Source organism: Physella acuta, unplaced genomic scaffold (genome assembly GCF_028476545.2).
Source record: "Physella acuta isolate Inbredline_101_S28 unplaced genomic scaffold, ASM2847654v3 ptg000194l, whole genome shotgun sequence".
Classification (NCBI taxonomy): Eukaryota; Metazoa; Mollusca; class Gastropoda; family Physidae; genus Physella; species Physella acuta.
In genome coordinates, this window is record NW_026731713.1 from 58,954 (window position 1) to 82,736 (window position 23,783).

The following is a 23,783-nucleotide window of genomic DNA, read 5'->3' on the forward strand; positions in this document are numbered from 1 at the left end:
TTTATTGTACAACTATTGACCAGAAATTTGTGTTTACAATTTCAACAATTCAGCTGTGTTAATTCTATGTACAGCAGTGGGTAGGGGAGACAACTAGCAAAACATAGTTGTGTCCCTTGCTTTAATCTCTTCTATGGTAAATCTGAGCCAATGAAATCAGGTCAGTTGTCCACTTGAAATTGTTTTCACTACTCATATTTTAAGCAAGCTGGTATAATATTTTTAAATGAAATCACACTAGTTAAACTGTACATAGTTTACAACAGTCTGAAATAACACTTGCCAGGATTTTTAGAAAACTTTTTGTAGGTCTAAATTTATTTTTTTAAATTCATTTTTTCTAAGCTTAATTCTAGCAACTACATCAAAACATATAGGGTAATGTTCAAATATATTTTTTTAGAAATCAGATCAGCATTACAGTAATTTATATTTGAGATTTTGAACATTTGTTTATAAATATCTGTTTTAATATTTAAAATTACTGTTGATACAAAACAAATTAGAAAAATTACACATCTTAAAAAAGTATTAAACACGGCATATCTATTCCTGTTTGAACAAAATACATTTTACTTTTGAAACGCACAAAACGAAAATATCTACTACAATGACTTATCAAGTCTGCAAAGTCTAAAGACATGGCCCATAACTAGTTATAATAAATCTAAGAAGCTGTAAATATTTTAACATGAATCATAAGCTCTGGTGACTTTAACCAAACCACCCACTCACAATGTACCAGCGGTGGTTTAGTTAAATTTAAAGCTGCACCATCTATGTACAAGATTAGCATAAATAAAACATGTCTTGAATACTTAGAAAATTGTGAGTTCAATACATCACAAGCTGGTGAAAGATTTGGGGTTAGCTATACAAAACACAAACAACTGATTCGTTTCATACAGTCAACAAAGTAATGAGTCGTAATAAATGGACAATCAACAGCAGTTAATAAAAAATTTCTAGTCCCCACCATAACACTGGACTGATATATTACAGCTATATTAATCTAAAGATAGTTTCGTTATTTTGTATGTATAAAATACAATTATATAGCAAAACATTACAATACTTAGATTTCTTTCACTTTATAATTCAAATGGTTTTTCAACACATCTAAGTCATGTTAAGAAAACCCGGGAGAAAAATTCAACATAATTAGATGTTTTAGTTAAGAAAACCCTGGAGACAAAGACAACATAATGAGATGGTTTAGTTAAGAAAACCCTGGAGACAAAATCAACATAATTAGATGGATTAGCTATGTTGGAAGAGAAACACAACATGTCTGAACTTATTTGTGTAAGAGTTACAAAGATACAACTCTGCTAGGTTTAAATACACTATAGCTGAGATCATCTTGGTTAATGCTATCATCTACAAAACAAAACTTATGTACATGGAATTTACTGAGGGTTGTTAATACTACAACTTTAGTCCGATGCTTATACCTGGGTTGTCTAAGATGCAACCCATATTCAGACCACAACACCAACCTGTTGGACAACCTGCTCTACACTTTATGTGGTTAGAGAGTGGAATTTAAAAAAAATCAAAAAGAAGTATGGCACAACCGTAGCTTGTCATGGAGCTGAGGAACACGTTTAGGTTGTCATGGTAACCAGAACTGGTGGGTGGCATCAATTGGTGAAACAGCCCTCCTAGCCATCTTCAGGTTAACAATAGAAAAATGTCAACAAAAAATTCTAAGAATTTTTCATTTTTCAAAAAAAAATTTTAGGGCGACCTTAATTAATTAATTAATGCTGAGATTCATAAAATAGTTTGGCACTAGGTTTAAAATTTTTAAATACTTTTTTTTTAAAAATATGTATACTTTTTTCTATATATATATATTTATAAATATAAACAATAGGTGTGGATTATAAATCTACAAATGTAATAAATCTACAAATACATAACAAACAAATAAAAATGTTGCTACAAATATGTTTCTCACAGAGACAAGTGTACATACAATGTAGAAGATCACAACTCTGTAGAAAAAACTATAGGCTCAAACCATTGGGACAAAAAAAATTGATGCATTCTCCAAAACACACATGTAATTATACTTCTGTTTTCAATGCCAAATTTTTTAAAGACATTTATTTAAATTTTTAAAATGTTTTACATTCAACAAGCACTTGTGAAAAGACTGAATGGAATTACCTGTCAATATGTATTTAACTATGCCATGGTATTGTAATGGTTGGCTGATATATCACAGGACAAATGGGGGGGGGGATAAATAAATGTAGTGACATTTGTTTTTCTAGGCTTAGATAAATAAGTTGTTTTTTTTGTAATCAAGAGCCTGGTATACTCTTTCATATAATATTAACAAATTGTTTTTTTTTGTTTTGTTTTTTAATAATTCATGATACTGGGTTAGAGTAAAAAAATGTCCTACATGGCAAGTCATGCTGTCAGTGAGATTTGGGTTTAGATTGAAATGTAGTGTCACCATGAGGTGATACTAAACCAATCCAATTCACTGAGTTCCTGGTACATTATTGGTTGATAAACAACAGTATATATAAGAATCAAATATATTGATATATATTAGTATTACATGGGGTATACTCATAAAAAGTTTGGCAGAGCTAATTACTATAGTGCAGTTGCCATAATTTGGTCAATGTCAGGCTGACCCATACACAACATACAAAGTTAACCCGTAATCTGTACTAGATAACACTTCATATGAGAAGATCAACACATGCAAAAATCCATAATATGTGTACAGGTAGGTTCATTCTTTTTTTCTGTGCGTTTAATAACAATAGTTTTAATTTTCAAAAAAAAAATTAACACAATATTTTAAACTTCAAATGTAACATGATTATTTGTGCCACTGAAAATGTATTCTTAAAGCTGGCAGAGGTTAATGCTTATCTTTCATTCACACCAAGATGTGTGGGAATTTTTTCAGATAACAAATATAAAAATATATAATAAATAAATGTAGGACTTTAAGTCCCTAACATGGAATTCTAATCATACTTATTTATCTTTGGATATCATTTGTTCAAGTCTTTATAACAAACTAAAGCTTGAGCCTTATAAAAAAAAATTGTTCTTTAAAGATATATTTATCTCTGCAAGTTTGGTAAGTTGTAAATCACTGACAGAAGATGGCCATAACTGTTCCTACTTCTCTTCTTGACTGGCACCTTGTGTCCTTATACCTTCTTTTGATTTCTTCATGAAAGACTCCAGTACAGCTGCTGTCTCCGAGTGGTTGAACCTTCTAGCATCATCAATAGGCAAAAAACCCCATCTGTGAGTTCATAGACAATTTTTGGATGATTCAAGAAATAAAAATAATTTTTGAAAAAAAAAAAACGACCGTTTGTTTAGGGGATTGATAAAAGAGAGATTTGGTATAGTGTTTGGATGAAACAGAACCTAGACCACAAGAAACTTACATCAACACCTAAAGAAATTATTTTTAACATACTTAAGGGAAGCAAGTAGAGAATAATCCGAATTCTATGGGTTTTTTCCCTTTGATGATAGAGTCACAAAAAATAGTGTACAACTACCAACCTGTCCTTTAAGAATGGGTCACTGTTACATTTCTCCAACAAAAACCTGACGACAGAAAGGTGACCCTCTGCTGCTGACACATGTAAGGCTGTCCTGCCATCATAGTCTGCATGGTTCATGTCCATCCCCATCAAGGCACATCTGTCACAGGAAGGGTGTCAAATATGTCATGTCATGTCATGTCACAACAAACATATAGGCCTACACTGGTAGTGCCAGTATTAGATCTGTCACAGGAAGGGTGTCAAATATGTCATGTCATGTCACAACAAATATATAGGCCTACACTGGTAGTGCCAGTATTAGATCTGTCACAGGAAGGGTGTCAAATATGTCATGTCATGTCACAACAAACATATAGGCCTACACTTTAGTGGGTAGTGCCAGTATTAGATCTGTCACAGGAAGTGTCAAATATGTCATGTCATGTCACAACAAACATATAGGCCTACACTTCAGTGGGTAGTGCCAGTATTAGATCTGTCACAGGAAGGGTGTCACATATGTCATGTCACTTCACAACAAACATATAGGCCTACACTTCAGTGGGTAGTGCCAGTATTAGATCTGTCACAGGAAGGGTGTCAAATATGTCATGTCACAACAAACATATAGGCCTACACTTTAGTGGGTAGTGCCAGTATTAGATATGTCACAGGAAGGGTGTCAAATATGTCATGTCACAACAAACATATATGCCTACACTTCAGTGGGTAGTGCCAGTATTAGATCTGTCACAGGAAGGGTGTCAAATATGTCATGTCACAACAAACATATATGCCTACACTTCAGTGGGTAGTGCCAGTATTAGATCTGTCACAGGAAGGGTGTCAAATATGTCATGTCACAACAAACATATATGCCTACACTTCAGTGGGTAGTGCCAGTGTTAGAAAACCATTGAAAATGTTAATGGACAGAATGAACAGGAGAGCCACTGAAAGTGTCCATGTCAACACACTTAGTCATGGTAAAGCCTCGCTATGCTACTTTTTAATCCACAGTGTATCATGTTTTATAAATAAAAGTATTTTTTATCTTACTTTAGGTATTTTTATACCAAGTTTATTTAGTATTCTATTTTTAAAGCAAAATTTTCATACTAAATTTGTTAATTTTACACATTTAAACCCCCCCCCCCCCAATTATATATAACAAAATTTGAATATATGAACACCAAAATATATAGTGCAAATTGACGATCAGATCTTGTATCTAACAATTTTCTGACATGACCTGTTAAATCAAACAAATAGTTTGAGCACTAAATCTAAGAGTATGACAAAAACCCTACCTTCTGATAGCTGTTACATCCCCATTATAGGCAGCAAACAACACATTGACTACCAAGTTTGCCTGGGAGTCCACTTGTAACACACGTGGGTCCATTTTCCTGGGGGTGTGTCGCAGGTTATCATAGTTGTGGAAGTTGAAGCTTTTAACCAGGTCCTACATTTGTAGACATCATCACAATAATTAGTTTAGCTAGTAGGTATCTTATATTGTATATATTAGTAGACATTAGTCAGTTAAAGTTATGTCTTTAGGGGAAGAAGTGCAGCTTTTGACTTCATGGACACAGAATTTTAAAGGGAATACATGAACAGAACAATGCCTAGACACTTTTCATTACTCCCTGTTGATTTCAGGTACACAAATGACCGATGGCTAGTTTTTCTAGTATGTCATATGGTTTTATAACTTTGTCTCTTTTCTAATGTAATAAATTTTAAGGGACAGTTATAAATCTAAACATGAGAATTAGATGTGGAATCGGCTAAATTTCATCCAATTTAAATGCTATCTTAAACAAAGACAACTCCTAAATAAAATAAAAAATCACCTCACAAAACTGGATCCCTCTGCAACTGTTTCCATAGTGATCAAGGGGAGGTGACCACATGAAGATTCCCATAACATTGGGTACAACAAGCATGATGCCCCCTGAGACTCCAGACTTGCCTGGTAGCCCAACCTGTGAAATAAATCAAACATCATCAAACACGGTTAACTAGTCATGATACATTCTGTAGCCTTACCCTCTTTAGTGCTGCACAGACCAAATCTTTCAGTACAATTATAATAATTGTACAGAATTTAAAAAATACTTTTCTTATCTAATGTTAAGATGGGCATGTTTTCCTATACCTTGAAGGCAAACTGTCCAGAGTAATCATACATGCCACAGGACAGCATCAGGCTAAGGGTGTCACGGATACAGTAAGGCTCCAAGACCTTGACCCCAGTGATGGGACAGATGCCGCCATTAGCTAGTGTAGCAGCTATCACGGCTCCCGAGTCACATGTCACTTCTACAGAACATAGCTGGCAACAAGGTTAGAGGTTAAAGGTTAGAGGTATCTTAAGGTACAACATAGCTGGCAACAAGGTTAAAGGGTATCCTTAGGTACAACATAGCTGGCAACAAGGTTAAAGGGTATCCTTAGGTACAACATAGCTGGCAACAAGATTAAAGCTATCCTTAGGTACAACATAGCTGGCAACAAGATTAAAGCTATCCTTAGGTACAACATAGCTGGTAACAAGATTAAAAGCTATCCTTAGGTACAACATAGCTGGCAACAAGATTAAAGATATCCTTAGGTACAACATAGCTGGCAACAAGATTAAAGCTATCCTTAGGTACAACATAGCTGGTAACAAGATTAAAAGCTATCCTTAGGTACAACATAGCTGGCAACAAGATTAAAGCTATCCTTAGGTACAACATAGCTGGTAACAAGATTAAAAGCTATCCTTAGGTACAACATAGCTGGCAACAGGATTAAAAGGTATTCTTAGAATTAAGTGTTTTATTATCTACTTAATAGTATCATGTTCAGAAATGTAGTAGAAAATAATTATAAAAATAATACATCAATTACCTAATACATTTTTACTACAGAATATTTAACTCATGTCTTTACAAGTGTGTAACTATGACCGTCTGATATGTGTATTTACATACTGTTGTTTTTTTTAGAGATGGCAAAAGAAATATTTATCATATCAATAGGTACAAGTGGTTTAGTTACCTGGAAATAAAAATCTAGGAGTTCATGAAGATTTGTCCCTTTTGGGAAACACTGAGGACATTAAATGGAACAATTATCCACATGTTATTATAAAAGTCTTTTTAAAAAAATAACTCTTCTTATGTTTGTTTTATTACAGACATACACTTTAACCTAAAATTTAAAAAATATGATATTCTGTTTTACAGTGGAACTTGTTATAAACATTGTATGAAAGTTGATTAAAATTGTTTGAAACTTCATAAAGCACTTTTCATATCTGCTTTTTCATTAATTAGATTTTTTCAAGAAAGTTTTAAAAGGGATGCAGGGCCTACATGATAAGTTACAAACCTGTTTCTCTTTAAGATAATAGCCTATGGCAAAATTCCTATCAGCTGTTTGACGTTCAGACAGGAATCTGAAACAAGCATTTGTGTGTTGTATGTAACATTACTTTAATTGATTAAATGTACACAAAGATATCTACAAGCATACCTGTGGTTTGTGAACAATATAACAGTTGCTTGTGGTGGGATGAGAATTTCCAAGCAAACATTTAACCGCCATTTTTGTGAAAGTGAAACATTTTTAAGGAAACTTTTTTCAAACTCGAGAATGGCGTTAGTACAGTAGTTTGGGTCAGACAATGCTCACTGTCTATGGCTCTAATGCCTCACACAGCTTCCTACACTTCTATACAGCCATGATATAAATAACATTGACTTACATGGAGTTGTTGAACAACACAGTCTCATTGCCAGCCAGAAGTCTCAATCTCTGCTGGTTCTGGAACATATCAAGTCACAAGATAAAAACTTTTACAGACAATTGTGAAGCAAATATTGCTTGTTTGTAAGGTAATTTTAAACAGCAGGTGTAATGAGAGACTTATTTAGATGGAGAAAATAGTTTAAATCCGCAAGAGACAAATATTTTAAATCTACATCAGACGAAGACTAGTATGATGATTCAAATACTTGAAATTGTATTTATAAACAAGAAAAGGATATAATTAGGAATCATACACTATACAACTATATCTTAATTTAAAATGATGGAAAGAATTTAAAAAAAACAATTATAATTAGTGAAAATAGTTTAATATTTTTTTAACTGTGACAAAAATGTCTTAACAAACAACAACGTACATAATCAAATTTATCCGCAATGTTCATCCCTTGCTTCAGTAGTGAGCAGATAACTACAGCACCTGCATTCACCATAGGATTGTGTGGACGATCTACAATACAAGAAAAAAGTTAAATCAAGACCAATCAATACAGGCATAGGATTGTGTGGACGATCTACAATACAAGAAAAAGTTAATCCAAGACCAATCAATACAGGCATAGGATTGTGTGGACGATCTACAATACAAGAAAAAGTTAATCCAAGACCAATCAATACAGGCATAGGATTGTGTGGACGATCTACAATACAAGAAAAAAGTTAATCCAAGACCAATCAATACAGGCATAGGATTGTGTGGACGATCTACAATACAAGAAAAAGTTAATCCAAGACCAATCAATACAGGCATAGGATTGTGTGGACGATCTACAATACAAGAAAAAGTTATTCCAAGACCAATCAATACAGGCATAGGATTGTGTGGACGATCTACAATACAAGAAAAAGTTAATCCAAGACCAATCTTCTTTCTTCTTCTTCTTCGTTCTTAATTATTAGTGTTGGAGGGGATTGAGATTTATCTGCCAGTGGGTTTGAACTCGAGACTGTTCGAATGTATCAACCATGAGCTTTTTGCCGACTCGACCACGCCTCCAACACAATTAAGCGTTACGTGTCAACTGGTTTTGCGCCATTGAGGCCATTGACTCCGATTTCAGCCTGCTTTTCTTTTTGGATTTGCTTCCATAGCCTTTGTCCAACCAAGAACAAACTACAAGGCAGCAGTTGTTTAATTTTGGAGTTGTCTCTCCTAGAAGAGTGGCTGTCCCCAGCTGACGAGCCTCATCTGCCCGAGGGTTCGAACTCGAGACTTTTCGCTTTAGCAACCATGAGCTTTACCGACTCGACCACGCCGTCCCCTCAAGACCAACCAATCAATATAGGCAGAAGAAACTTGGCTTTGTGGTTGTGGTGTTAGGTCCAGACCCCTTAGTTAGGTCCAGTGTGTGGGCATGTCATGAGGTAAATGTCAGGGGCCATATCTCATGAGTTGTTTTTTTTTACACTTATGTAGGAGATATTACTTTTGATGGAAAGGTCTATAACGTTTTAATGTAAGCCTATTTTTTTTATTACTTCCCTTTATTTAAATACATTTAAATTATTAAGAAATATATCTTACTTTTTGGGTCTAAACCAATGGTGTTAAAAGCTTGACCACTGGGCTCTTGTCCAACATACTGGTGTACAGTGTCTGGCCCTAGTTCATCCAGCACCATTGCATAGGTCAACGGCTTACTTATAGATTGCAGGCAGATTGGGTCATGGGCATCTCCAATAGCATACCTGAAACAAGTTGAAAGTGTTTACATTGGTTAATCATAAATCATGGTAATAAATGTGCAAACATTAAATATGTGGTGTGGCAGGGTATATACGCTTGCTGGTTGATGCAGGGGGAAGGGGTTGACTTTAGATTATCTGGTTAATGTAGGAACAGGGTTGAGTTTGGATTAGCTGGTTAATTTTGGGGCTGGGGTTGGGTTTGGATTAACTTGTTAATGTAGGAGCAGTGTTGAGTTTGGATTATCTGGTTAATGTGGGGGCAGGGGTTAGGTTCGGACTAGGTAGTTGTTGTAAGGGTTAGCCTTGGACTAGCTGGTTAATGTTGGGGGCAGGGTTTGGCTTTGGACAAGCTGGTTGTTGTAAGGGTTTGCTTTGAGATTTGACCTTCATCTAGTTAAACAGTGTTGCTGTTGAGCTCTAGAACTGAGCAGCACCAACCTCTGTCCATCCACTGTACAGATGGCAAGCCCCCAGCTCTCTGGGTTAAACCTGGTTAACTGTGGTATGTAGCTGGCGAGCTGGGGAGGGAAAAAAACATTTGAAACACACAACTGCACAGAGCATGAGGTAAGTATTGGAAGTGTGATGGAATAGGCCTATAGAACTATTTCATAGAACTATAGAGCTATAGCAGAGAAGAAAAACTTAGCAGTATAACTCCTATAGTCAATTTAAATTTTACAAGAAATGCTTTTTTTAATTATATTTGTATAAACATAAAGTGAGTCTACCCCTATGTTTACACTTTGAACTTTATACTTCGTCATCAGTTGTCATTTGTTGTGAAGTGACACACTATGAATGTCATCTGTTGTGAAACAATACAATGAATGTCAATCCCAGCTGTCATTTGTTGTGAAGTGACACACTCTAAATATGAACAGCAGCTGTCATTTGTTGTGAAGTGAGTCACTCTAAATATTAACAACACCGCTCAGTACCAACTTACTTGCCCATTTGTGTTGGCCTTGGCTCTCCAGAAAATCTCATCAATCCTCTGTGTGAACTGAACAAACTCTGGAATAATGAATTGATTCCTGAAGGCCTTAGCTATCAGGATTATGTTGTCTGCTATACACCTAAAACATAGAGTCACATAGTTAATCCACCAATGACTAAGCGCTACCGTCACTTTTAAAATCATAAATATGTAAAGAACGTTAGCGCTAATAGGCCTATGGTGAATTAATTTTTATTATTATAACTTATATTATAGTTTACATAAATGTATTGGTACATTAGTTTCCTTTATATAAAAAAAACAAGGACAGAACAACATGTCTGGTCTGTATTTATGAATCTCAATGATGAAAGAAACACATCAAAATGATATATTACAGTATAATAACAAGAAAACAAACTAGCAACTTACTCTCTAAAAGTTTCTCTGTCAATATAAATGTTCTGAACAGAGTCGATGTCTATGATCTCTGACTGGATGTTGTTTAAATTCTGCATGGCTTCCTTCAGCCGTGGATCTGATTCCCTCAGCCCTGTGGTACGGAGAGCCTGCGGAGATTAAATATAAGCTGTTACTCAAGGGAAATGGGATACATGTGGTACAAATATAGCAGCAATACTTTGTTTCTAATACAACAGGCATGTAATTTTATAATGCCATAGGTTCATAGTACCAGTATAGCTTTTGTATCCCCCCCCCTCCACACACACACACAAAATTACTTCAGGAACTAATTAATAGGTGAAATTATATACTTTCTCTTTATTTTTAGATGAGAAGACATACTATGAAACAGTATATATCATAATGAACTAAAAACAAAATAAAAATACGTAATAAAATAAAACAAAATGTGAGAACCACTGTTTGAAAATGCCCCCAGTACAAGAGTAATAAAACTGTAGAGGACATTAAAAAAAGTTAGCAGCACTTGTACTTTATGTTAGAGTTCAGCGTGTTTTAGTCACTGCCGTGTGTGTAACCATACATTTATAAACATACCTATAGAAATACTTTAGTGTATATTATACATTTTAACCAGTAGTGTTACACTAAGAAAATCATTAAATGGTTATTTTTTGTCTCAAACTATGCCTTGGGGTGAAGCTGTCAAGTTGTCTTTAGCCTCAGCGACACTTCGTCCCAGCTGGTAGACAAATTTATGTTTGAGGTAATTTCCCCCATAATCAATTAGTAAATTCTGCGCCAATTACACGGTGATTTTAACTAATTACCCAGGTGTTAATTATCAAAATGGGGCTATCAGTGACAGACCCGTATTCTACCAAACCAGCTGATGGTGATCTGTGTAAAATCCATGGCTAGACACCTTGTACTGACAGTTAACTGTTAGTTACAAGCTAAGCTGAATTAGGTGTCTTTGATAAACTACATTACACTTTAGATTTTTTAATTAAAAGTATCCTACCCCCACCTTCTAGTCACACATGGTCCTCAAACTCAGCCCCCCCCCCTTCTTTTCACTCATCCCCCCCCCCCCCCACCCCCTTCTAACATGTCGTTATACTATACATCAGCCTACCACAGCACGCTCCTCAAAATTGCAATTATTGTTGTTTAAAAAAAAAACGATTTCTTTCCAAAATATGAACTAAGCTCAATCAACTTTGTTCATGGTTAAATCTGTATCTCCCCCCCCCCCCCCCCAAAAAAAAAACCCCTTTCAAAGAGTAACGTCGTCAACGGATAACCCATTAACACGAATGCTTTCCGGTAGTGTATGAGTTCAATAAGCATACGAATATTTGGAGAAAGAACCTACGATAATAGGGATATGATGAGATCGAATCCGCTAATATCATAAGACCTATAGAGCTAATAGAGTTTGACCAAGGCTGCTCAAGTGGGATGACCTAGGCTGCTCATGTGGGATGACCCTTAGTTGCGTGACCTAGGCTGCTCATGTGGGATGACCCTTAGTTGCGTGACCTAGGCTGCTCAAGTGAGATGACCCTTAGTTGCGTGACCTAGGCTGCTCAAGTGAGATGACCCTTAGTTGCGTGACCTAGGCTGCTCAAGTGAGATGACCGTTAGTTGCGTGACCTAGGCTGTTCATGTGGGATGACCCTTAGTTGCGTGACCTAGACTGCTCATGTGAGATGACCCTTAGTTGCGTGACCTAGGCTGCTCATGTGGGATGACCCTTAGTTGCGTGACCTAGACTGCTCAAGTGGGATGACCCTTAGTTGCGTGACCTAGGTCGCGAATATGGGGTTACCCAAACTGATAAAATACGGTGAGCTGAGCAGCTGATAGATCTATAAGGTGAACTTAATCTGTAGATACGCTGAAGAAATAAATCAAGGACATTGTCGCAACAACAGGGCCACAAACCCGCTGGTGTGACGACACCGTTACCCTGTTCTGTAAACCAGACACTGCATCAAGTAACATCACACACACAATGATTCAACATTCGAGACCTTCGAGTCAGTATGTTTTAACCCATTTCAATATCGTTTTTTGTTACAGTTCTAAAAAACAGTTTTTATTATAGGGAAAGGGGCCCTTTACGGCCTTTTAAAAACAACCTTTAAATAGTGAGGGGGGAGGGGTAAAAAAAAATTCCATGACAAGTCACATGATGCCAGCAAACTGTCTGGAGTTATCAACAGAAGTGTCACCTTACAGATTTAAACAGATACGGAACTCCCCCTCCCCTACCTCCCCCCTCGCGTGATGTGCAGGATCCCAGGCCTTGATCACGCTGGTTGCACAAAATCTACCGCTGCTAAAGAGGCGGAGAATATCAGACTACGGGTAGTCTTGTCATGTAGATATATAGACTCTATATGCTGACAGAGCGTATGCGTCATTTCCTTTTACAAGTAGGTGGTACTTAAAGGGCATTGTTCTTTTATCAGGCTGTTGTAAAGCACCCGTTGATACTAGTGTTACTTCAAGTATGCGGCATAGGTTGGGCATATGGTTAGTGCACAAAGGCACCGTGATAGAGATGTTACGAAAACAACAAAAAACATTCGGCAATAAACCTTATCAGTCGAGCTGTGTATGAACAAAATATGGGACGGTGTGGCCTAGCGGTAGAGCGCTAGAATGCTACGTCTCGAGTTCTAATCAGGGTTCAGGTCAGTAGAACGTCCAAGAGTCCACCCATGTCTGATGGGTACCTACTTAACTCACTTTAGGGAAAGTAAAGGCGGCTGGGCATAGTGCTCACCATCCTATCCCCCTTCATATGCCGAGGTAAGAGAAGCAGGTGAACTCTACTTCACTTACCCGGTTCGAAAAGTGAATATATATATATATATATATATATATATATATATATATATATATATATATATATATATATATATATTATATTTATGGTAATCTTTATATAACTAAGTAAATGTAGAAGAAAATGAGTGGTCAACCAGACCCAGACGGTAATTTAAGTAGACGCAATTTGTTCCCAACTGGCCTTTAACATTCTGCTTCACGGGTTGCCTGCGACCATAAAGGCCCGAGCTATAGCCGGAACCAGTCTTTGATATCACGAACTACGGTCTGACGCCCCGCGGCGCTGGTGTAGGCCGAGAATGTCCTTCAGCGTTTGACAGTGTCCTTTGTGCATAGCTGGAAGGGCACGCAAGAGGAGCCTGCAGCTTTGTGTGCACGGCGTCACGCTCCGCTGAAGGTTGCAATAAGCCGTGGTCACAGTAAACAGATCAAGAAGAATGGGGGACCTAATGACGTGCTTGACGCTGGTTACACTGGGAGTATGATACGACTTTTAAAAAACAGCGGGGAAGATATTTTCTACCTGTTAGAGAGGGCGTTGTTTATATAATGGTCTTTATAGTCGCATGCTGTGTTTATATTATGCACTGAATATTGGAAATCTTAGGATTTGCGATCTTCGAAATGGCGCAAAGCATTGAGCTGGGTTTAGCAGCCATGTCCATTCTAGTGACAACTAAAGAAGCGTTCTTACGTCAAATAAAACATTCATCATCAAAGTCACGACGATTGTGATGGGTTATTTGGGCAAATGAAGCGGTGAGCTCGATCATCAGCCACCTTTACTTTAAAGGGTCAGGTATGCATTAGCGATGGTCGGAATCGGGGTCTTGAGTCCTGGAACCGATGAATTTTAGGGAAAACATCGCATGCTAAATATGTCAGGCGTGTGACCTTGTTATAAGGGGACCATCGGAGCTTTAAACAAGCTCAGGCCATCAAGAGGACAATTTGAGCTCTTAATAAGCTCAGACTATCAGGTCTGGGGCTTATAAGAGGACAACTGGAGCTTTAAATAAGCTCAGACTATCAAGTCTGGGGCTTATAAGAGGACAACTGGAGCTTTAAATAAGCTCAGACTATCAAGTCTGGGCTTATAAAAGGACAACTGGAGCTTTAAATAAGCTCAGACTATCAAGTCTGGGGCTTATAAGAGGACAACTGGAGCTTTAAATAAGCTCAGACTATCAAGTCTGGGGCTTATAAGAGGACAACTGGAGCTTTAAATAAGCTCAGATCATCAGGGCTGAGAATATGGTGTCAGCTAATCAAATCCGTCTTCACGTGTAGAGTTGTAAGATAAATTGCTTAAGTTCCTACACTCGTCTCCTCACTAAACCCAAAAGCTCAACAATTAATACGTCCGACAGATTTACGTTTTCAACAATGCAAAGCAGTTTGCTAATCGCCTAACCCCGTTCATTAGCTTAGTGCTAAAAGGTCCTGCCCCAGCAATCCACACAAATTTTTTAAAATAGTGTTCTGGCTAATAGTGTGTGTGTGTGTTTTAATTCAAGTCCTTACAGTCGCCAAGAATATCACCTAAAACCTAGGCTTCTTTTATTACAATTTGATGGCATTGCCAGTGATTTATTTCGTACACAACTTTTGTGTAAGAAATGTGGTTTAAATATGACCTTGTCTTTGACTTTGTCAGGCCAGTAGAGATTGGTTGACCGATTTCTAAAGACACGTCGCAATAACAGATGGTAGACATGAGATTCTTTTAGTTGAAAATAGGTGGTACATCACAGAGGCGAAGCAATATAATCCCGTACATGAATGACGCTAAAGACTGAATTCCGTCACTCCTAACCTCGGTTTAAAAAACTACATCGTCATCCTTCAGCTAGTTCAGCAACCGATATCTTAATTTTTAAAAGCGGGAGTGAGCTCCCCTAATATTTTTTTTAAGAAATCGTGAGAAGAAAATATTATATATTGCTTTATGAGAATATGTAACAAAGGTATCACATTCTGAATGCTTCTGAGAAACCCTGATATACAGTTAGGTAGCAATTTTTTAAACTGGAAATGCTCCAAAAGTTGACAGAAACCTACATATAGAATACAAAATTTATAAATAAAATTGTGTCCATATGACTGAAAAGTTAAAAAGTTATCATCGTAACACTATACACACACAAGCACACGCACATAGGGACCAGACAGCAATACTAGGCGTATACTATTTCGATTTATTTCCCGATTTCAATATTTTCCCATATACTCCGTTTAACACGACAAATTAAAAATATTAAGGATAAAAAATGATATTTAGTTTGCGTGGCCAACTCTCCACAACTAGTGAACAAGATATAATCTTACCAAGGATGCATTCGTTTTGGCTTCGGCTTCTAAATTCAGTATAGTAAATATATTATTGTTTGTTATACCATAGACAATTTGAATTAAAAACAAAATGTCAGTAGGTGAAGCGAGTAGTTGTATTTTTCCCCATGACTAATGATGGTAGTAGGGGTAGGTGTGTAGGGGTAATGACGTCACCGTTGCTTTTAACTAAGACGAAACAAGCTCAAGACAACATCGAATCGACAGAGGACAGATGAATATTTTCAGTAAGCTACAGAGGCGCTAACATTTGAACAAGGCCTTAACAATGTGCACATTACATTATTAAAACCTCATATACACGGAATTTAAAGCCGTCTTCTGATGTGCTATTATCTTGACCGTCTTCAGGGCGAGGTGCCACTCCATAAAAACAGGATCGCACATTTTTGTGTGGCTCAAGAGCCGCATAAACTATGTGACGTCACTGGTTCTTGGTAATAACATAACCGGAACCGTACGACTATCTGTAAGGTGTTGAAGAACGATTGCTTTAAGAAATGTAGGCCAAGGGCGAATTCACACCTTGAGACTTAACAGCTTAAAGTACTGTGTAAAGTCAATACGTAATAACTAAAAATAAACAACTGTAGCGTTTCTCCTGTAGGGAGCTGTACTTTAAAGGCTTGGCGATACTTCATACAAGAGGCAAGCATGGACACATCTTGCCTGAGACCCATGATCTGAAACTTTTAACCGGGCCCTTAGAATACATTAACAAAAGTTCAGTTTTAAGATGGCAGAAAATAAACCCCACCAAATGATAAAATTACAATAAATCGTGACAACAACAAAAATATGTAAACACAAAAATGTTTAGCCACACTGATGACATCATAAGTAAATCACAATCATGACATAACATGCCCATATCACTCGACATTGGAGGCACCTGCCAAAGCCATTTCATGCAAACGTCCATACGATTTTATTTCCACGACATCAAATCTGTTCACTTTATTCATATTTTTCTTCTATTCTTTTTTCATGTAATGTTACATTTAGCAAATGTATGCTTCCTTTTTAAAAGTGGATTTTTACGATTCAAGCCATGAATTTACATTTAAAGTGCAATAAAGATAAAAGATATTTGACTTACTGATACACTTTCATAAGAAGCCATAAACCCACTAGGGCCATGCAAGGTCGTACAAGAAACAAAAGTTGAATAACCCTTTGTGGGCTTCGTGTGGTTTTTTACTTTATACCGAGTTAACAAGGGATTATTTTTTAAAAGCTTTCTGTCAATATGGGATAGGAATAAATACAGCAAGTTATATAACTTGGTTTAGTCTATGCATGGTAAACTTTATGGGACGGCGTGTTCGAATGTAGGAGCGAAAGTAGGAGCTTACTTCTGCTAAACTAGAAAGTCTCGAGTTCGGATCAAGGGTTCGAGAGTCTGTAGGACGTCCCTGATGGGATTAGTGCTGACCACACAATCCCTAGTATGCCGAGGTCACCGAATCAGATGAATTCTAATTCATCTACCCCATGAGTTTTAGGTACAGGCTGGAAAAGATTATACTAAATTTTAGCTTCTACGTGTATCTTTTTCTAATGTAATCACAATTTGGGAGACACCAAAAATTGTTTGAGAACCCGTCATATGATACACTACACAATATTTGTGCCAGCTACATCCCATAATTTATCAACATCTGATAGTGTCCACCCATAGTTGTTTGACTTAGTCCTCTTTGCTCCTTATGGAACATAGGGCCTCCACCATTTCCTTCCATTTCTTCCTATCCCCGACTATTAATTTTGTCATCTCCCAAGACATCCCTGTTGGCTTCAGTTCTTCAAGAAGACTCCGCCTCCAGGTCTGTCTTGGGCGCCCTCTTTTCCCTCTTATCAACATCTGATAATGTCCACTCATACAGTGACCAGCATAAAGGCCAGTACAAGCAGTTCACCTCGTGACGTCAGCACTGAGGACAGAGGTACCCGTGACCTAACCAGCCAACATTCAAACCTGCTCTCAACAAAACGTCGTTAAACTGTCGGCACACGGGAACAGAGTGGGTTTTATTGGGCCATATTTTATAAATAAAACATTAGATTATACTTTACGAGCTTGTCGTCATTGAAAGGAGCATTATCAGAACAAGGATTCAGAAAACTAAGTGCAGGGGTCGTACATGTAGACTAAAAACCGTTTGTCATGAAGGACAAGCAGAGTTTCTTTGAGTCATCTCCGCATATATTTAAATTATAGGCCTATGTAGGCCGACACACACACATTATATATATATATATATATATATATATATATATATATATATATATATATATATATATATATATATATATATATATATGTATATATATATATATATATATATATATATATATATATATATATATATATATATATATATATATATATATATATATATATATATATGTATATATATATATATATATATATATATATATATATATATATATATATATATATATATATATATGTGTGTGTGTGTGTGTACTTTGTTTTTAGGTGGGGTGGGGTGACACCCGACATAGCGACGACACTGCATCAAACCACCCTGACCATCACTAGTGGCTGTGATTTTATTCCGCGTCACAGACATTCAAATATAACCAGGTATTATGCATGCCTCGTTTCAAAAGGTTTTGATAGCAGTTATAAAAATAGATGCGCTTAAAAAAAAAAAAAAAAAAAAAAAAAAAAAAAAAAAAAGCAATTCGTCTTCATTAAACCGTAAAGGGGTCCCCATCAGCCAGCTGTCAATGAATAGCATTAACCCTTTCTTCACTGCTCTAGCTAATCCAATAGAAAACGTGAAGAGTGCGGATGTCTATACATACGCCACGTGACTTGGATATTTCTTTCCCATTTAGCGAGGCGTGTTAAGTTGCTTGCATTTCTTTTGATGGGTTTAACTGAACAAACCAGGTTTGATTTTAAAAAGCAGCTTTGAATAAGATAAACTACACACTCGGTGGTAAGAAGTGATCAACATCAGATGTGTTCTGGGGGACAGAAGCCGTGCTCATAACCAGGGGCGTAGCGAGGGGGGGCGGGGGGTGCGGACCGCACCGGGTGACACCATTTAGGGGGGTGACACCAAGGCAAAAAATAGCAAAATATATAGAGAAAAACTCGAGGGGGGGTGCAAATCGAAAACTTGAGGGGGGGGGTGCAAATCGAAAACTTGAGGGGGGGTGCAAATCGAAAGTTTGAGGGGGGGGGGGGGTGCAAATCGAAAATTTGTCCCCGGTAAGGGTCGCTACGCCCCTGGGGGGTGACACCATTAAGTGCCGCACCGGGTGACACCCGACCTCGCTACGCCACTGCTCATAATAAAGACGGGCGTGTTCATGGCATGCGATACAAGTCGGGGTCAACTCTATCCACGACTTGCGATCACTCGGCTAAGCAAATTGACCCAAAGGTTCATTAATTCATAAATATTTAGTTATATTTAATTTGCAGTCTACCATCTAGAAAGTATTATAATCACGAAAGAAACACAAAGTATACACATGATAAGATTCACAGCTTCTGGTATAGTAGTAAACTTGTTCTGTTTTCTTATTCCGAGTTGTTAACTTCCTTAAATCTATCTTCCCTACATCCATTGTGTATTCTCTAATACAACTCATTTTATAAAGCATAGAGATCAATACAATATCAAATCGAGATAACTTATGTTGGTTTCATTTAATTCTATTAGTGAAATAGTCAGGTCCTTGATCAGAATTAGGGTTTTGAGACCCCTTCCATGGTTTAACATGGATACCCTCAGTTTTACTCGATATCCGTATACCATCATTGTTGACGAAATGTGAGATGGTACACCATCACCGCTGACCGAAGATGAAGAGGTAAAAAAGTCACGACAAGCTATGTTGGATCTAGAACTCGTACATTAGAACGTGCACTGGAAGCACAACACAGACCAAACGAGAGAACAAAAAGGTGTAGGATGGGAGCATTGTGTGTAGGGGGGGGGGATGTGAGGTAACCTAAAGGTAAAAATCTACGTTTCAACCTTCAACATTTACGTCATTTCTCGAGTAGGGGAGGGGGGCACACTGTTTATTAAAGATGCGAGAGCCAAAGCAACATGTTACGCCTGAATGTGAATAAAGTCTCTATAAGGGTGCGCGTAACACGAGACTAATGACGCACTATGATGGTAGTAAATCCATTCAATCTTATAAACTTCAAATCAATTAATACAGGCAGAGTTTGTATTCACCAAAATATCGATCCTCGGTCTTCTGTGTAACAAATGCCCACGCAAAACCTTGCGTCTAACAGATTAGTCTGGATACAAATGCATGCACTTTTTCGAGGAAGGGGAAACATAAAAACTCCTCGCCCCCTTACCCCACACCTTGAAAACAGACCATTAATCTAAACAAATGCAGGATTTCAGCTTAATGGTGCCAAGTATCCAGATAAAGTTTGGTAATCTTTAAATATAGGCTTGATTTACTAATTAAACTGAATTTATAGGAAGTAGCAGAGATTTTTTTTAAACATACTGACTGGTACTTATAAAATACACTGATACTTCTGTTGTGCTGTTATTGACAAACTGTTGACATACACGGGGAAATCAAAGCTAACAGCGGATGTGTGAATCACATCTTTTTTTTTAACAAGTCTTATAAATTATAAATACAACATCTCTACATTACAACAAGAATCCAGTTCCCAGTAGATCTATCGAATGTTGCTTATTTGTAGAAAAAGCTTGACTTTTTTAGTTTTGAAATGTTTTGCAAAAAATGTTGTTGTTGTTATACCTAGGAATTTCGGATTACTGTAATCCGTAATCCCGCTGCATCAGCTCAGTTGGAGCGAATGCATACAGAACAGATCTACGGACAATCTACCAGTAAAAGTAGGCCTAGAATATGGTCTCGCTGCTCAGCCTATGTGTGTGTGTGTGGGGGGGGGGGGGGGGGGGTCGGTTACCGTTCTATAATTTTAAGACTTTAGTAGACCCTACTGTTGTTTTGTTTTTTTGCCCCTTCGAGTTCATTGACCCGGCTAACACGGGAAGACAACACAGATGACTGTGTCGCTGCTGAAATGCTCTGATTAACCACGCCTGGCCGTGATAACTGTTACGTACGGCTGGTTACGGTAAAACTGTGTAGGATTCACATACCAGCCAGCGCCTCCACCCCCCTTAGCATCGATCAATCGAAAAAATAAAGGCCCATATTGATTGGGGACTGTGTAGGGGCTGAACGCGCACGTAGCCTCAGCAACACACTGGTGTATGCCGTGTCATCATAGAAAGACAGAGCGTCGGTATTCATTGAATTAATAACCCATGAGTGTAGGGAATTATTTTTTTAAATAATAAACACGTAGTCGTGACGTTTTATAATACAACTAGCAACCTGTTCTATCTATAAAAAAATTTAAGGCAAGACTAAAACAAAATTGAATGCGATATAGATCTATTGAGAAACGCAAAACAAGGATCTATACCCCCACTGGTTCATAGGTTTTCTACCTGTACTAAAGGAATGTCCTGAAAAAAAGAGGTGTGGGATCCGGCTATGTTAGTGTAAAGGTTGCATCATCCCCACCTTAACGTAGTACACAGTGACCTACTTACCTGCAGGAATTTGGTGATTGAGAGTTTTCTCTGGTCATCACACAGGAAATCGAAAAGGTGGTAGTCAATATCATGGAGGTTGAACATAAGTTCTCTGTCAGAAGTCAATACAAGGTTACATATACTTTAAAATACAACTTGCATTTAGATCTAACACTTATATAAAATTTAGTGAATTGCCGTTTTAAATGTGTACTTTACACGTGAACGTGAATAAACTTAACCTACAAGATTGTACGCCTATATGTTCGTTTATTTCTGTTTTAAGCATACTAGTTTAGGGACTAGATCTATAGGTTAAACAAAATAACTAGCGTGTACATAGTGCATGTATTTTGAGGAGATAGGCCTAACATGATCAGCAAACAATTTATGTCCGGCCTGTTACTATGAATGTTATGGGTAAGTCAGTTGAAGTGGTTTAATGTGTGCGTCATTGTAGGCAAATGCATAAGGATAGAAATATTGACAAGCTCAGGCGTGTCATCTTTACAGGAACTAATTTTTTTTTTTTAAATTTCAGGCTTTACATTTGTAATAGATTGAAATAATTGTGAGGTCAAGGGAACTCACTCTTCTGTATTAGTTATATTTATAATATTGTTATCTTGAGTGATGTCCCTTGTGTACTTCCTTCCGTCCTCTCTGGTGTTACCATCATGAGGTGGTTAGACCCATTAAATGTGTTATATACAACCACAGGCTCCTGTCGTCAATCTATTATAACTGGCGACGAAGGATAAACATCTACTAGAAAGAGCACCTACTTACGCAAAAAAGAGGTTTGCTAGAGCTTATTAGCTAATTATTTCTAGAATTATGGCGCTGTATGGCCAAATAAAAGAATTTGATGCGAATGATGAAATCATTCAAGATTACCTAGAGAGGTTAAGCTTTTACCTAGAAGCTAACAACGTGACGATAGAAGCCAAAAAGAGAGCTGTTTTGTTAACAGTCATAGGGCCTCAACAATTTAGGCTACTAAAAGACTTATGCGCACCAGCTAGTCTAACTACCAAGAGCTTTAACGAGCTGAGCAAATTGCTAACAGACCACCATGCGCCTACCCCATCAAAGTTTCTATGTCGAGCTAGATTTGACAGTAGGACTCGTCAACCAAACGAGTCAATATCAGAATATGTTGCTGCTTTACGTCATTTAAGTAGATTCTGTGATTTTGGAGAAACGCTGTCTGATAGACTATGTGAAAAGTTTGTGACAGGTGTAAACAGCCCTGATATTCAAAGAAAGTTGCTGCTCGAGTCAGATCTAAAATTGGAAAAAGCAATACAACTTGCAATGTCATTCCAGCAGTCATCAGATGCGGCGAGATCTTTAGCACCTTCAGAGATCCATGCAGTAAACAGCAGGTTAGTCAATAAACATCAACCCCATCAGAGCATTCCAACTTATGCTAAACAGCCTGCTCGTTCAAATCCTAGATCTAAATCTAGTAATAATTATCAAAAATGTCATCGATGCAAAGGTCCCCATGCATCTCATCGGTGCAAGTTCAAGTTAGCAACTTGTTATAAGTGCGGTAAGCAAGGTCACATTGCCAAGGCCTGCTTTGCAAAGTCTTCGTCTGTTGCTAAATCTAGCCAGTCAAGACAGTACCGCAACCAAAGGCAGCACTATGTTAACTCTCACCAAGACTACCTAACCCAACCAATGAACCACTCTACCTGTGAAAATGCTCAAACTGATTCGCAGCCGGATTTCAACCTGTTCTCTGTGAAATCAATAAGTCATGCTCCCATCAATGTACAAGTTAATATCAACGGTAAGAGCATAAGCTTCCAACTTGACACTGGAGCATCACTAACAGTCATCACAAAGAAAGATTTTGACGCTGTCACAGGAGGATCAGTGTCTCTACAGCCGTGTCACAAGTGTCTAACAACGTACACTGGTGACAATGTTCCGGTAATAGGAGAGTGTATGGTTCATGTAAATTATAATGGTCAAAGTGTTAAACTTCCTCTTCTTGTGGTTGAAGGAAATGGACCGCCATTACTAGGTAGGAACTGGTTAAGTGATCTTAAGTTAAATTGGGAGAGTATTTGTTCATTGAAGAATGTAAAAGAATCTAGTCTTACTTCACTAGATAAAGTTATATCTGAAAATAAATGTGTTTTTGGTAACTCAGGTTTACTAAATGATAGAACAGTGAAGTTAAGCATTAAAGATACAAATCCAAGATACTGCAAAGCTAGAGTTCCACCTTATGCAATGAGGAATAAAATTGAAAATGAGCTAAGTAGATTGGAATCTAATGGCATTATAAAGAAGGTAGACTATTCCGATTGGGCGACACCCATTGTGCCAGTGTTAAAGAAGGATGGTTCTATAAGAATTTGTGGAGATTATAAAACTACACTGAATAAGCAAATAGAGCTAAATAGGTACCCTATTCCTAACATTGAGGAAATTTCTTTGAATTTGGCAGGAGGAGACAAATTCACTGAATTAGACTTTAGTCATGCTTACACTCAACTAGAACTGCATCCAGATTCAAAAGTCTATACGACAATAAACACA

At 37.3% G+C, this 23,783-nt stretch overlaps 1 protein-coding gene across 1 annotated transcript in view; it reads right to left on the minus strand.

The window, feature by feature from the left end:
- LOC131936886 (glutaminase liver isoform, mitochondrial) overlaps nt 1-23,783 on the minus strand; it is a 27,157-nt gene continuing 3,374 nt past the window's right edge. The window contains exons 2-15 of the mRNA XM_059293983.1: nt 21,243-21,336; nt 10,423-10,559; nt 10,000-10,129; nt 9,489-9,568; nt 8,887-9,050; nt 7,721-7,812; nt 7,300-7,358; nt 6,924-6,990; nt 6,591-6,641; nt 5,704-5,880; nt 5,399-5,530; nt 4,850-5,004; nt 3,556-3,696; nt 1-3,286 (exon numbers count right to left, since the gene is read on the minus strand). Of these exons, the coding sequence (XP_059149966.1) occupies nt 3,157-3,286; nt 3,556-3,696; nt 4,850-5,004; nt 5,399-5,530; nt 5,704-5,880; nt 6,591-6,641; nt 6,924-6,990; nt 7,300-7,358; nt 7,721-7,812; nt 8,887-9,050; nt 9,489-9,568; nt 10,000-10,129; nt 10,423-10,559; nt 21,243-21,336 (1,609 nt within the window). The 3' untranslated portion in view covers nt 1-3,156. The remainder of the gene's footprint in view (nt 3,287-3,555; nt 3,697-4,849; nt 5,005-5,398; nt 5,531-5,703; nt 5,881-6,590; nt 6,642-6,923; nt 6,991-7,299; nt 7,359-7,720; nt 7,813-8,886; nt 9,051-9,488; nt 9,569-9,999; nt 10,130-10,422; nt 10,560-21,242; nt 21,337-23,783) is intronic.